A 13,412-nucleotide genomic window follows, 5' to 3' on the forward strand; every position below is an offset into this window, starting at 1 on the left:
CTCACTTCCAAGGTGGTGCAACTTAAGATACCAGGAAGTTATAACATGAGGCGGTATCCTGCTACCCTCCCCACCCCCAGAAAAAGTGGGGAGAAGGCACTGCAGTGGTGGAAAGGCTGGCTATTTGAGGGGGGAATCACTTCAGTGATAGGGATCCCTGGTAGGGGTGAATGGTCACTGAAGCGATCACACTAACTGAAGATACCTGCAGTGATGAAGGAGCACTTTGCAAAGGAAAGGGTCGGGCTTCTTGGAGGGAGGGAGGGGGTTTGTCCTACGGTGATGGGGCCCTGGGGTTCGCTGCAGCGATGAGGGAGGGTCATTGCAGTGACGAAAAGCTGAGCCATTGTGGGGGTGGGGCTGGGGTGGAGGGAAGAGGTGGGGTGGTACCGGGATAGCTAGGGTTGCGGCAATGCTTGGAGGCGGTGGGCACGGCTGTAGACTGACCCCCTCTGCTACACTTGTAGGACGCCTCCCTTCCTGAAGGATGGAAAGGGTGGGGCTTCAAAGCCCTCGGCCCAGCACTGATGGGGGGCTGTGCGGCCGCAGGGACGCAATCCCTGCACTGCGGTGCCCAGTCTGGCTTGAGCAGCCAGGGGTGGCGCGGAGGCGGTACCTCGCCCGAAGGGGGCGGGGAGCAGCAGCGGCGCCGCAGCACCAGGCGGGGCCGAGGCGAGCTGGAGGGGCGGCCCTTTGAGCGGGGGCGGGACCAGCACCCGCAGGGCCGACGCCCCGGCGCGGACTCAGAGCGACCGCAGCGGGAGTCAAGAGCAGGCGCCCTTCAAGTGCCTAGACTTCAGTGTGGCCCGGGGCGCAGAGGCGGCATCACCCTCTGGTGCCGTCGTGGCTCCCAGAACTCCGCAGAGGACAAGACGGTGAGGCTGGGGCTCCGGGTGGGGAGGAGGATGATCCCTAGACCCAGCCCACAGCATCCCCTTACAGTTCTGCTGTGGGGGGCGGCGGCGACCATTCCCAGACCAGTTCTGCCATGATGAGGAGAGATGCCGTGGACCGATCCCACGGAATCCCCCTGCCCTAATACCTCTCTTCGTTTTGCCTCTGAAAGACTCCCTCCTGTCTCTTCCCATTTCGTTCTTCCCAATGCAACCTCCTCCACTCCCCTAGACCCTCTATCAGCGTTCCAGTCAATTGAGGCGCCAGAGAGAAAAAGACTGCGGCCCTTCGACTCCCCATCCCACCCCGCCCCTGCTATCTTTTGCTGGGCTGGGGGCACCCAGAAGGATGCTGGCCCTTTAAACACTTGCTCCCCACCCAGAGCATCTTCCATCTCTCCACCCGCGCCACTTCCAACAGCTGGCAGCCGCGGGGAGCCCCGGGGGGCTGGCAGATACGGGGGTGGCGGTGAGGCCTGGGAGGGGGTGATGGAACAGCTGTGACACCCCCTCCCCTCCGCCCCTAGAGGAGCCGGCGGCAGGACTGCTGGGCGCTCGGAGCGCCAGTTAAACATTAACCCTCCGCTCCCCGGGTCCCCACGCTGCTTGGAGCCGCGCTCGGCCCTGGCTTCCCAGGTAACCAGGGAAGATGCCCATCTCATCACCACCCTCTGCCTCCCTCCCCTCGCCACCTGTCTGTCTGACCCAAGCCCTCGGCACGGCTCAGCCTCGCGCCCCCTGCAGGTCTGCGTCCCTGTGCCCGAGTTCTATTCTCCCCGTCGGCCTTCAGGAGAGCGGGGCGGGGCGCTCAGGACTTACCCTGCGCATCCCTCATTGAGCAACCCCTTCCCAGGGGCACCATGCCCGGCCTGTACTGCCCCTCCAGCTGGACGCCGCTGCCCCTCACGGACTCCTGGGTCCGGGCCTGCGCCAACGGACCCTGCCTCAGCCTGAGGGCCCGACTCACCTACCACAACCCGCAGCCGCAGCCGGTGGACGGTGAGGCCTGGGCGGGGTCGCGGGGTGGTGGGGTTGTGCTCGCCTGGAAAGATCTAACATCACCTGTGCTCCCATCCTGTCCCAGGTGTGTTCGTGTACCCGCTGGCCGAGGCTGAAGTGGTTTCCGGCTTCGAGGCGGAGGCGGCGGGACGGCGCGTCTCCTTCCAGCTGCAGAGCAGGCGCCGCACGCAGGCGGCCTGCTGCCGCGCGCTGGGTCCGGCGCTGGGGGCATTAACGCCCCGCCGCTGCGCGCAGGGTGAGTCCAGGGCGCCCCCCCGCCCTGTCTCTCTGAAAGCCAGCCGCACTCTAGTTCCTGCACTCGCTCTGCATCCCATCCCTCCCTGTCCCTGCTCCAGTCACTGTTTTTGTTTGTTTGTTTGTTTTCATTCATTGATTCATCCCTTTATTCAACAGTCCAGAACTGGGCCAATGATGCGCGCCAGGTGCTGGGGGAATGTGAGCCAGGCCTGACCCCAGGCTTGCGGTCAGGTAGACAGACACAGCAGGCGGGCCCCACATCCCTCTCCTCTCCTCTGGAGCTTTGGCTCCTGAGCCAGGGACAGGGTTTTGGTCATCTCCGAGTCTAGCTTTCCCACAGAACGGGTCACAAAGGGGCTCAGTGAGTGCTGGGTCAGGGAATGCAAGACTGCCCCTCTGCTAGGTTTCCTGGCTTGCACTTCATTCTTTCACTTATTTGTTTTATATATGTACTTGATTCCTGCACAGGAGATTTACCATCTAGGTAAGAAGAGGGACAGAATCCAGTGGTGTAGACAGTTGGCATAAGCCCAGCAGGTAGTGAGAGGCCAGAGGGAGCCAGAGCTCCCAGAGGCTGAAGCCCCAGGAATATTTCAGAAGGAAGTGGAGCCAACATTTGACTGAAAGGAAGGGTGGGACAGAACAACGTGGAGATGAGAGGAAAGACTCCCCAGGCAGGGGCAATGGTGTGGAAGCAAAGGTTTGGAAGTAAGTTATACTAGGTGATGGGTAATAAAATACCTCATGTTTATACTGATTCACAGTCGACAAAGCCCAGTCACTGGTGTCACCTCACTTGAATCCAGAGAGGTATGTTAATGCAAATGTTGTTCTCCTTCCAGCTCTAGAGGTGACAAAAATAACAGCAACAGCTTCTTATGTGTTGGATACTTTTCGTATATTATCTCATTCATTCCTCACCGGTCTCAAAATATAGTTATGACCTGCACTTTCTGAACGAGGAAACTGAGGCACCTCTAAACAAGAGTTACCAAAGGACAGAATTAGAAGTTGCAGAACAGAGCCTCAAAACCCGACTCAAAATCCCTGCCTGGGATGGAAGAGCTTGATGTGGGATCTCAGTTCCCAGACCAGGGATTGAACCCAGGCCACGGCAGTGAAAGTGCCAAGTCTTAACCACCAGACCACCAGGGAACTCCCCCCTTTCTTTCTTTCTTCCCTTTCTTCTTTGCTTCCATTTTTTTCTTCCCCTCATTTATTCAGAAAGTATTTTTCAAAAGAATGTGGGGCAGCGAGGCGAAGCAGGTAAAAGTAGGTGGGCCAGATCATGTAGGGCTTTGACCGCCACCATATACCCCTGGCCATTTTTCCTTTAGCAGCAGAGACACCCATGACTTCACCAGTCCTCAAACCAGCCTCTGATCTAAGTAAAATAGTGTACTGAGTATGCAAATGTCCTCTAGCCAGCTTCCAAGTAGACTTCCTGAACTCCTCCTGGGTAGAAAATGCTGGAGCCACTCCTAGTGGGCAGTGAGCAGCCCTGACCATTCATGAGCAGGGTATTTGTCAGAAGGGTGGGTCCTAGGCTGTGGAAGGTGATGCCCACAGGTTGAACAGGCTGGAGCAGGTAAAGGAAGAGGGGCAGAAGGTGCGGTTCCCCCAGGACCTTGGGGGTGGCATGGACATGCCCCTTCTCCTCCTCAGCCCTCCCTTAGCAGTGATGTCACTGCTGTCCTTTCTGGTGACAGCCAAATCCTTCGACCATCACCTTGCCTCTCCTTCTCCTACCATTCATCTCATGTCTCCATCCTGCATCACAGTGCATTAGCCCAGCTTCCCTCCAGCCTCACAAAGTGTCCCCTGCCCAAGCTCCCCTGACTCAGTGCCTGCTCCCACCCCTACTGCCCTCATCTCCTCTGCTTCCAGCCCCCTCTGACCCCTTTCCTCACTCATAATAGGTCATCTTGTCTTGGATCTGGCCCAGGCCCGGTCCACGCTGGTGCTGCCCACAGGCCTCATCGCCGCGGCCGGCACCGTGACAGTGACCCTGCGCAGCAGCCGGGAGCTGCCCTCCAGGCCTGATGGGGTGCTGCGCGTGGCTGTGCCCTCTGTGCTCACCCCTCTGGCCCCGCCAGGCCCGCCGGGGCCCCCCAGGCCTCCGGGGCTCTGTGACGACAGGTTGGGCCTATGGTGATTCTCTTCGTCCCTCCCTCGGCTTCTCTGGGTCTAGTGCGGGTGAGGGGGCTTTGGCAGGGTTCCCTGAGGGACGGGCAGGGTGGGGAAGGGCTGAGGCCAGACAGCCAGAGGGGCTAGGGACCTTGGTCATGGCCCAGTGACTCTCCTCATGTTCCCTTTCAGCCCCACCAGCTGCTTCAGGGTGGGCAGCCCTGAGGGGGCAGGGCCAGCCTGGGAGGAGCCAGCTGCCCCACAGGACGTGTTCTCAGGCCCTGCCCGCTGCCCTGCCCCGTACACCTTCTCCTTCAAGATGCTGGTTACTGGGCCATGCCTGCTGGCAGGTGGGTGCCCCTCCCAGAAGAGCTGACTGGGAAATAACTCAAGGCTCAGGGATGAGACGCACACAAAAAGAAGATGGGGACCTAAGCCTTAGGAACCTTCAGTCTCACAGTGGGCGCACCCCCTGGCCACTTCTACAGAACACACGGCCCCCTAATTTTGACAGTATCATTTATTCATATCCCACTCCACCCACCCATGACAAGAGAGAGGCTTATAATGAGACCGGTCCAAGTGATGAAGTGGCATTTCCTTGCACAAGAGCTGGAGGAGGTTGTTAAATCAGTAGTTGGTTGACATAAAACTCTTTGGCCAACCGGGAATACGCACGGGAATTTACCTCCCAGTCCGTGAAAGCAGGCAGATCCCCCTTTGTCTACCTTGTAGGTGGGACTCTGAGAGCTGAGCTGAATCAGTCATGATTCTGGCCCCCACCGCTTTGTCTGGGAAGTTGATATTTGTGTTCTTAGTCCTGGCTGGGAGGGGGCAATCATCCCCTCTCCCTGCCTCTCTGTCCCTCAGGCCTGGAGAGCCCCTCTCATGCTCTGCGGGCAGATGCCCCACCTCATGCCAGCTCTGCAGCCACCATCTGTGTCACACTGGCAGAGGGCCACCGCTGTGACCGGGCCTTGGAGATCCTGCTGCACCCCAGTGGTGAGAGACTGGGGCACACAAGGGGCCAGCTCTGACCTGCTTCAGGATCATCTGGGTAGCATTTTTGGAGTATAGATTCTTGGGCCCCAAGCCAGATGGACTGAGTCGTTTGTGAGGGTGGGCCTGGGGGTGCAAGGAGGCCGGACCTACCAGGTTCCCCCAGGACAGTGGGACTGAACAGTTGGGATCTAGAGACAGGGTGCCTCTGACAGAGCTATGTCCCCTCCCTCCCAGAGCCCCACCAGCCACACCTGATGCTGGAGGCCGGCAGCCTGAGCTCAGCAGAATATGAGGCCCAGGTGAGGGCCCGCCGGGATTTTCAGAGGCTGCAGCGAAGGGATAGTGATGGGGACCGACAGGTATGGCTGCCTGAGGGTCCCGGCCTGGCCTCTGGCCTCACTGATGGCAGCGTTAGTGCATGAGGAACAAGTGAGCAGGCTTATGTGGAGATGGGCAGGGGGCCTTTGCTCTCAGCAGGAGGAGCTGCTACCACCATGCCAGAGGGCTGATGAGTATTGTCACAGGAGGGCCCAGAAAGTCTCCCTGGGATGTCTCAAAGGATGGGGGCTGGGACTGACATGGGCAGAGGACATCCACTTGCCACCGCGCGCTTACCTTTATTCAGATGACTGCAGAAGGGTGGCCCCTCTAGGTGGATTGGATTGAAAAAGGCCTCAGGGCAAGGTCCTGCTGCCAGCCCAGGTCAGTGCTGTACTAAGCCTGGCCCAGGATAAGTCAGGGCTCCCGTGCTCAGGTGTGGTTCCTGCAGCGACGCTTCCACAAGGACATCCTGCTTAACCCCGTGCTGGTGCTGAGCTTCTGCCCGGACTTGAGCTCCAAGCCTGGACACCTGGGCACAGCTACGCGGGAGCTCCTCGTCCTGTTGGATGGCAGCAGTGTGGCACACAAGGCCTGTGGGGCATGGTGTGGGCAGGCCTGGGGTTGGGTGGGGCGGTAGGTCCGGGATGGGCTGGGGGCAGCCCCTCTCTCATTCTCATACTCACAACATACGTGCGCTCCTCCCAGATTCCAAGAGCCTCTCTCATATATAGTTATGTTCAGCCACATCAAATCCCAAACCCAAGAATTCACATGCACTTCCAGGGTCACAAACACCAACGTCTCTCACACAAACTCAGAGTCTCCCTCACACTCCAGGGTCTCTCAGAGTCTTCATGCACAGTCCCACACACAGGGCCTCTCCCAGATGACCTCATCTGACTCCTCCTTTTACACGCGGCCTGGAGAAGGTGGGCAACCTGGTGTCTCTTGTTATCTGCCTGTGCCCCTGGGCCCGCCTCACCCTGCCCTCACTGGCCCTCCCCAGGATGCCATCATTTTGGCTGTGAAGTCGCTCCCGCCCCAGACACTCATCAACCTGGCCATGTTTGGCACGTCGGTGCAGCCCCTCTTCCCAGAGAGCCGGCCTTGCGGTGATGTGAGTGTGGCCCTGGGATGTGGGGGCCTAGTAGAGGTGTTTCAGCCCAGCGTGGCCCACCCTGTGCCTTTTTCCTCCAGGACACCGTGCAGCTGATCTGTGAGAGCATTGAGATGCTGCAGGCTGCGTGTGGCCCGCCGGACGTGCGGGCTGCGCTGGACTGGGCCCTGGGGCAGCCCCAGCACAAGGCCCACCCTCGGCAGCTGTTCCTGCTCACCGCTGCCTCACCTGTGGCCACTGTCACCCACCAAACCCTGGAGCTCATGAGGTGGCACAGGGGGGCAGCCAGGTAGGATGGAGTGGGCAGAGCCAGGCTCCTGAGATAGCCCCCCCAAAGAGGTTCCCGGAGGTCACAGCTGCTCTCCTTCTCTCATCAGGTGCTTTTCCTTTGGGCTTGGGCCTGCCTGCCGCCAGCTGATCCAGGGTCTGTCTGCTCTCAGCAGGGGCCAGGCCTTCTTCCTGAGGCCTGGGGAAAGGCTGCAGCCCATGGTGAGCTGGAGCCCAGGCCCTGTCCCCTGTTCCTCAAAGTCCACCTCCCAAGTTGCACTGAGTCTGAAACAGAACCTGGTCTGGTCCTAGGGTCTCCAGGCGCTCTGCTGTGGGGTGCCGCAGGAGGCCAAAGGTGTGGGGGTCACAGCCTCTGCCAACTCCCCAAATCTTGTTCTTAGTTTTGTCCTGGTACTGAGCGATAGCCTTGAAAAGTCTTGCCTCATCCACACGGCACGGCTCAGGCCAAGGAGCCCCACCAAGCCCTGAGAACCAAACCCTCAGTCCCCTTGCTTGTTCCCAGCCCCTGCCTTTCCCTGACCCTCGCCTGACCCCGCTCCCCTCAGCCCGGGGCTGGATGGATGGCATCCGTGGGAGAGCAGCCCTCCCACTATGTCGGCTGTGTGACCCCTCTTTCTCTCCCCTGGCCACCACCTGGCCACTCCTCCCAGCTGGTGCAGGCTCTGCGGAAGGCACTGGAGCCTGCGTTGAGCGACATCTCCGTGGACTGGTTTGTGCCCGATGCGGTGGAGGCACTGCTGACGCCCCGGGAGATCCCAGCGCTCTATCCTGGGGACCAGCTGCTTGGTTACTGCTCACTCTTCAGGGTGGATGGCTTCCGGTCCTGCCCCCCAGGGGTAGGCCTGGGCTGGGGTGCAGGAGCTGGGCCTGGGGTGACTGAAGCCCCTTATCTCCTCAAAACCGTTTCCTATTCCCTGTGGCTCGCTCTGCCGAACTCTCCTACTACCACCCCCAGACCTCCCCAGAGGCCGCGTTGGGCCCCCCTAAGGTAACCGCAGCCTGCCCCTCTCACGTGCTGCCCTTGGTCACTAAATGCACAGCCACAGAGAACAGCGCCAGCATTTGCTGCCAAGTTTTTGTCAAAACTTTCTTATTACTTCACACAACACCCTACAAAAAGCACCATCCAGATAATTTCTTGTAACATTCAGGGGCAGACGGAGCATCATCTAGATGAAATCTCAGGTCCCCATTCTGCTGTGTACTAGCCATTTGGGGGCAAGTCACTTAACCTCTCTGAGCCCATCTCCTGGTACTGATTTTTTTCACAGGGTTGTAATTAGAGGTCATGACATGTGCACTCTTGGTAGGAGTTAGAGAAATGATTGTTATTTTTATTATGAAAAGTTTTATCTCTAGAAGAACCAAACTCGCTTCCTCCTTTTTGATCAGGAGAGCTGTATAAGGGACTGTTTGCCTTTTTGCCTGGCTGCCAGGAAGCTCAAGGCCAAACCTGAGGCTCAGCCACAGCAGCTCTAGTAACCCCATTGTCAGCACGTATGCTTCCTCCTTCCTTTGTACTGGGCTTTCATTTCTGGCTTATTAACTTTATTGCCTCTTTCATGAGCCATCTTAAATCTTGTTTGGAAAGAGGTAGTGTATAACCACAATCAGTTTTTTTCCAATGTCTATGCCTCTCCAGGGCCAAGAGCCTGGCTGGCAGAGCCTGGGCGGCTCCGTGTTCCCATCTCCAGAGGAAGCACCATCTGCCACCAGCCCTGGCACTGAGCCCACCGGCACCTCGGAGCCACTGGGAACAGGCACTGTGTCGGCAGAGATGTCCAGCCCATGGGCTGCTGGGGACTCAGAGCAGAGTGAGTGTCCAGGTGTGTGTGTTAGAGGAGGAGTGGGCAGTGGGAGAGGCCAGGGCTGGGATCTGTTCTCCTACCTCCCAATAGGTACTGATGCTCTGACAGACCCAGTCACGGACCCTGGACCTAACCCGTCCTCTGACACAGCCATATGGCGCCGCATCTTCCAGTCCTCATACATCCGGGAGCAATATGTGCTGACCCACTGCTCTGCCAGCCCAGAGCCAGGCCCAGGTTCCACAGGCAGCAGTGAGTCCCCCATCTCCCAGGGCCCTGGTTCACCTGAAGGCAGTGCTCCCCTGGACCCCCCTTCTCAGCAGGGTTGCCGCAGCCTGGCCTGGGGAGAACCTGCAGGCTCCCGCTCCTGCCCCCTGCCTCCACCCCCACTGGCAACAGTCAAGGTGAGATTCAGTCCACATCCACCTACTATGTATCTAGCAAATGTTTATTGGCCACCTGCTACATGCAATAAATTATGCAATGGTTACTAGTAAGTATAGTTTTAAAAAATATATGGAGAGTTCCCTGATTTCATAGTGGTTAGCATTTGGTGCTTTCGCTGCTGTGGCCTGGGTTCGATTGCTGTCTGGGAACTGAGATCCCACATCAGGCTGCTGCACACTGTGGAAAGAAAGAAAGAAGGAAAGAAAAGAAAGGAAGGAAGGAAGAAAGAAGGAAAGAAAAGGAAGGAGGGAAGGAAGGGAGAAAGGAAGAAAGGAAGAAAGAAAAAGGAAGAAAAAGAAAAGAAAGGAAGAAAGGAGGGAGGGAAAGAGAGAAAGAGGAAGGAAGAAAGGAAAGGAGGGAGGGTGAGATGGGCAAATCTATAATCACGATACCATGCAACATACATTGATGGGCACAGGAACATGGTGTTATGGGAGTTCAGCGTTAAGGTGACTAACCCTGTCTGAGGGAGTAGGGAGAGCAAGAGCCATCTCTGGAAGAATAAAGACGTTTGCCTGGTGAAATGGGAGAAGACATGATAAAAACAGAGATGAGTTCTCTTGTGGCTCAGCAGGTTGGGGATCTGGTGTTGTCATGGCAGCAGCTCAGGTTGCTGCTGTGGCACAGGTTCAGCCCCTGGCCTGGGAGCTTTCACATGCCACAAGTGCGGCCAGGAAAAAAAAAAAAAAACAGATGAGTGAGAAATAGGGCATGGAGAGAGATGACACTGGGAAGGTGGCCAGGGGCCATAGGAGCCTGACCTCCCCCTAATGGTGGTGAGCAGTCATCCTGGGGCTCAGACAAAGGGGCATGTGGCCAGTTGTGTGTGTATGTCTGATGGCCAGGGGCTCTGCATTCCTTGGCCAGCGAACCCCACTTCTCGTGTGCAGACTGGGGCCTTGAGTGCTGAGGTGCTAGGCCGTCGACACAGAGTGGCTCTGGCTGGCCGAAGTCTCTCGTCTCCACCAGGCCGGGTGAATCCAGCCCCTGGCCACCCCCGCCACCCCTCTCTGGGTGTAGCGCCAGATGGGCCAGGCCCTGAGCCAGGGCGGCAGCTGGGACAGGGCCTGGATGACTCAGGTAAGGGTCGGATGGGGAGCTGGCTTCTGATACTGAGGAGGCCTCGGGGAGGCGGAGTCCCAGGCACCACACTGTCCCTGTCCCATTGTCTCTCCCCAGGAAACCTGCTCTCCCCAGCCCCCATGGACTGGGACATGCTGATGGATCCACCCTTCTTATTCACGGCTGTTCCTCCCAATGGGGAGTTGGCCCCTCCGGCAATACCGCCGCCTCCCCAGGCTCCACGCTGCCATGTGGTGATCCGGGCCCTGTGTGGGGAGCAGCCTATGTGCTGGGAGGTGGGCATTGGGCTGGAGACATTATGGGGTCCTGGGGATGTTGGCGCACTGCCTCCGTCACCCCCTGAAAGAGAAAATGCTTGGGATCAAGCACTCCATCGACTGACAGCAGCTTCCGTGGTCCGGGACAATGAGCAGCTGGCTCTCCGGGGAGGGGGCGAGACCATGGCTGACCGGGGTGAGTTGCTGGTGGGCCCGGTCAGGGGTCAAGGGGCAGAGAGTGGCAGAGACACAGGTCTATGTGATCACTTTCTTTACCTCACCTTGCTCACAAAGGATGAGGCAGCTCACTCACATTGACAAGAAAAAAAAATTAAGCAGAGCTATGGGAAAAAAGGGGATAATCGAAGGAAGCAGAGAATGAGGTTATATCAAAGACATACACATGAGGTTATGTGCCCTTGCAAGCATGGGACCCCAAGTTGGCAAGCTTCCTAGTAGTCATCAGAGAGGGAACGTCATCTTGCAATGATTCACAGTGCCCATAACATAAAAACAAATCTGTCATTAAGATTATTAAAATGAGGAGTTCCCATTGGGGCTTAGTGGGTTAAGAACCTGACTAGTATCCATGAAGATATGGGTTTGATCCCTGGCCTTGTTCAGTGGGTTAAGAATCTGGCGTTGCCACAAGGTTGCAGATGCTGCTCTGATTTGACCCCTAGCCCAAGCACGTCCATATGCCACAGGTGCAGCCCTGAAAAAAAAAAAGCAAAGATTATTAAAATGAAATAAAGTTAAAATGTTAGTTCTTCAGTTGCACTAGTACACATCAGGTGCTTAAGTCACATGTGACTAGTGGCTACCATATTGGATCGTGCAGATACAGAACACATCCATCATGGCATAAAGTTCTATTGGCCAGTGCTGAAATGAATGGATGGAAAAGGCACTGCAGTCAATGCTTTCTTCGTTTGCATACAGGATGTTGAATTCATGGGTGGCCAGGGGGCCTAGACTTGTTACAAGGTAATTGAGGGTTCAGCCTAACATTTCTCATCAGAGTTGGGGAGGTGAGCTGGCCCCAGCAAGGAACTGCACTCTATTCAAAAGTGGACAGAGGGAGAAGCTAGGGGAGCAGTGATATTTTTTGCCGTAAAGCCCTCTGTAGAGTAGAGGGTGGGTGGTGGGAATGCATGCCTCCTGTTCAGCATGCTGCTCCTTGATTTCACAGGCCATGCCCGGAGGTCCTGGCTTCGAGCCCTTCAGACAAGCAAGGTCAGCTTTGCCCCCTCCTGCTTCACCTGCCCTGTAGCTGTGGATGCTACCACTAGGGAGGTCTTGCCATCAGCCCTGCAGGTGCGGAGCTCAGGTAAGGTCCATTCCAGGGGCTGGTTCTCACCTCATTGGCCACCCTTCCAGACACACCTGATCGCGTCTCTGTGCCCCTGCAGAGCCAGCAGAGCCCCCAGGCACCTCTCCTGCTTCTCAGGGCCATCCAAATGCTGCTCCTCTGCCCACAATCGTCCACTCTAAAGGTAATACTCAAATCCAGGGAAACGATAGGGAGCAACCTGGCTTAGGGACCACCACTGGCACTGAATGGCTCCAGTGCCGAACTTCAGGGAGGCTCTCTGGCAGGCGGCTGGGACCCGGACCAAATAGGCAACTCCAATTCTGCTTTGGGGGGCCACACAGCCCCCACCGGAGGGCCTCATCGCCTGACCCCCCAGCCTCCATCTCGGCTCAGCCTGAGCGGTCGGAAGCCCCGAGGTCCAGACAGCCATAGACTCCGCAGCCCCGACGCGGGCCAGGCCGGTGACAGCAACAGTGAAGGCAGCGACCACGACTACCTACCCTTGGTGAGGACTCGGGAGGTGGAGGGTGGCGCTGCCAGGGCCAGGGCACTGTCTCAGCTCGCTTCTCCCCCCACCTCCTCTCTCCTCAGGTGCGGTTGCAGGAGGCACCTGGCTCCTTCCGCCTGGACGCGCCCTTCTGCGCAGCTGTGCGCATCTCGCAGGAGCGTCTATGCCGCGCCTCGCCCTTCGCTGCGCATCGCGCCAGCCTCAGCCCCACTTCGGCCTCCTCTCCCTGGGCACTTCTAGGGCACGGTGTTGGCCAGGGTGACAGTGCCACGGCCTCCTGCAGCCCGTCTCCCAGCTCAGGCTCCGAGGGTCCAGGCCAGGCGGACAGTGGGCGGGGCTCAGACACCGAGGCCTCAGAGGGGGCGGAAGGGCCTGGCGGTGCCGACTTGCGGGGCCGGACTTGGGCCACTGCCGTGGCGCTTGCGTGGCTGGAGCACCGCTGTGCGGCTGCCTTTGGGGAGTGGGAACTGGCGGCAGCAAAGGCTGACTGTTGGCTGCGAGCCCAGCACCTGCCAGAGGGCCTCGACCTGGCCAACCTCAAGGCTGCTGCCCGCGGTCTCTTCCTGCTGCTGCGCCACTGGGACCAGAACCTACAGCTGCACCTGCTGTGCTACAGCCCGGCAAACATGTGAGGGGCGCCCTTGCTCAGGCTGGCACCCCCCAACAAACTCAAGTCACTGCCACCCAGGGCTGGCTTCTCGGTGCTGTGAAGGGTAGGCTGGCGACAGCCTGCTCTCACTGCTTCTTATCCCCTTCACAGAATCCTCTTGCCCCCACAGAAAGTGCCTGCCTGTGCTCTCTCCTGCTCCTCCCTCCCCATGCCCCCTTCCCCTCTGAGCTCTGTGCAGTGCAGTGGAAAGGGAGAGAGCCACAGTCCCCAAATCCTATGCAATAAAGTGCCTCTTAGGACTGCCCAAATGAGTTCTTTATCTGCCCCACATCTGCCCCTCTCAGCTTGGTCCAGGCACCTCCACCTAGGCTGCACAGAA

General features: G+C 58.1%; 1 protein-coding gene across 1 annotated transcript; it reads left to right on the plus strand.

Moving 5' to 3' along the window:
* The first annotated feature begins 752 nt into the window (after positions 1-752).
* Positions 753-13,341, plus strand: VWA5B2 (von Willebrand factor A domain containing 5B2). The gene is made up of 21 exons (XM_047787795.1): positions 753-875; positions 1,421-1,529; positions 1,747-1,892; positions 1,978-2,148; positions 4,070-4,289; positions 4,470-4,627; positions 5,148-5,279; positions 5,514-5,638; positions 6,034-6,189; positions 6,607-6,717; positions 6,798-7,006; positions 7,095-7,206; positions 7,656-7,841; positions 8,648-8,819; positions 8,904-9,217; positions 10,151-10,340; positions 10,440-10,796; positions 11,793-11,930; positions 12,013-12,096; positions 12,200-12,420; positions 12,507-13,341. Exons 3-21 carry the CDS (start codon positions 1,754-1,756, stop codon positions 13,053-13,055), a joined length of 3,744 nt encoding a protein of 1,247 aa, XP_047643751.1. The 5' UTR covers positions 753-875; positions 1,421-1,529; positions 1,747-1,753; the 3' UTR covers positions 13,056-13,341.
* The last annotated feature ends 71 nt before the right edge of the window (positions 13,342-13,412 follow it).

The sequence above is a fragment of the Phacochoerus africanus genome, chromosome 1 (assembly GCF_016906955.1).
Source record: "Phacochoerus africanus isolate WHEZ1 chromosome 1, ROS_Pafr_v1, whole genome shotgun sequence".
Lineage (NCBI taxonomy): Eukaryota > Metazoa > Chordata > Mammalia > Artiodactyla > Suidae > Phacochoerus > Phacochoerus africanus.

Bases quoted from the DNA above. Each gene is read 5' to 3' on its own strand.
- VWA5B2 (XM_047787795.1), top strand. From the start codon at position 1,754: ATGCCCGGCCTGTACTGCCCCTCCAGCTGGACGCCGCTGCCCCTCACG. The intron at 7,207-7,655 runs GTGAGCTGGAGC...CACTCCTCCCAG, and splicing joins GGGAAAGGCTGCAGCCCATG to CTGGTGCAGGCTCTGCGGAA. The intron at 9,218-10,150 runs GTGAGATTCAGT...TCTCGTGTGCAG, and splicing joins CCCCACTGGCAACAGTCAAG to ACTGGGGCCTTGAGTGCTGA.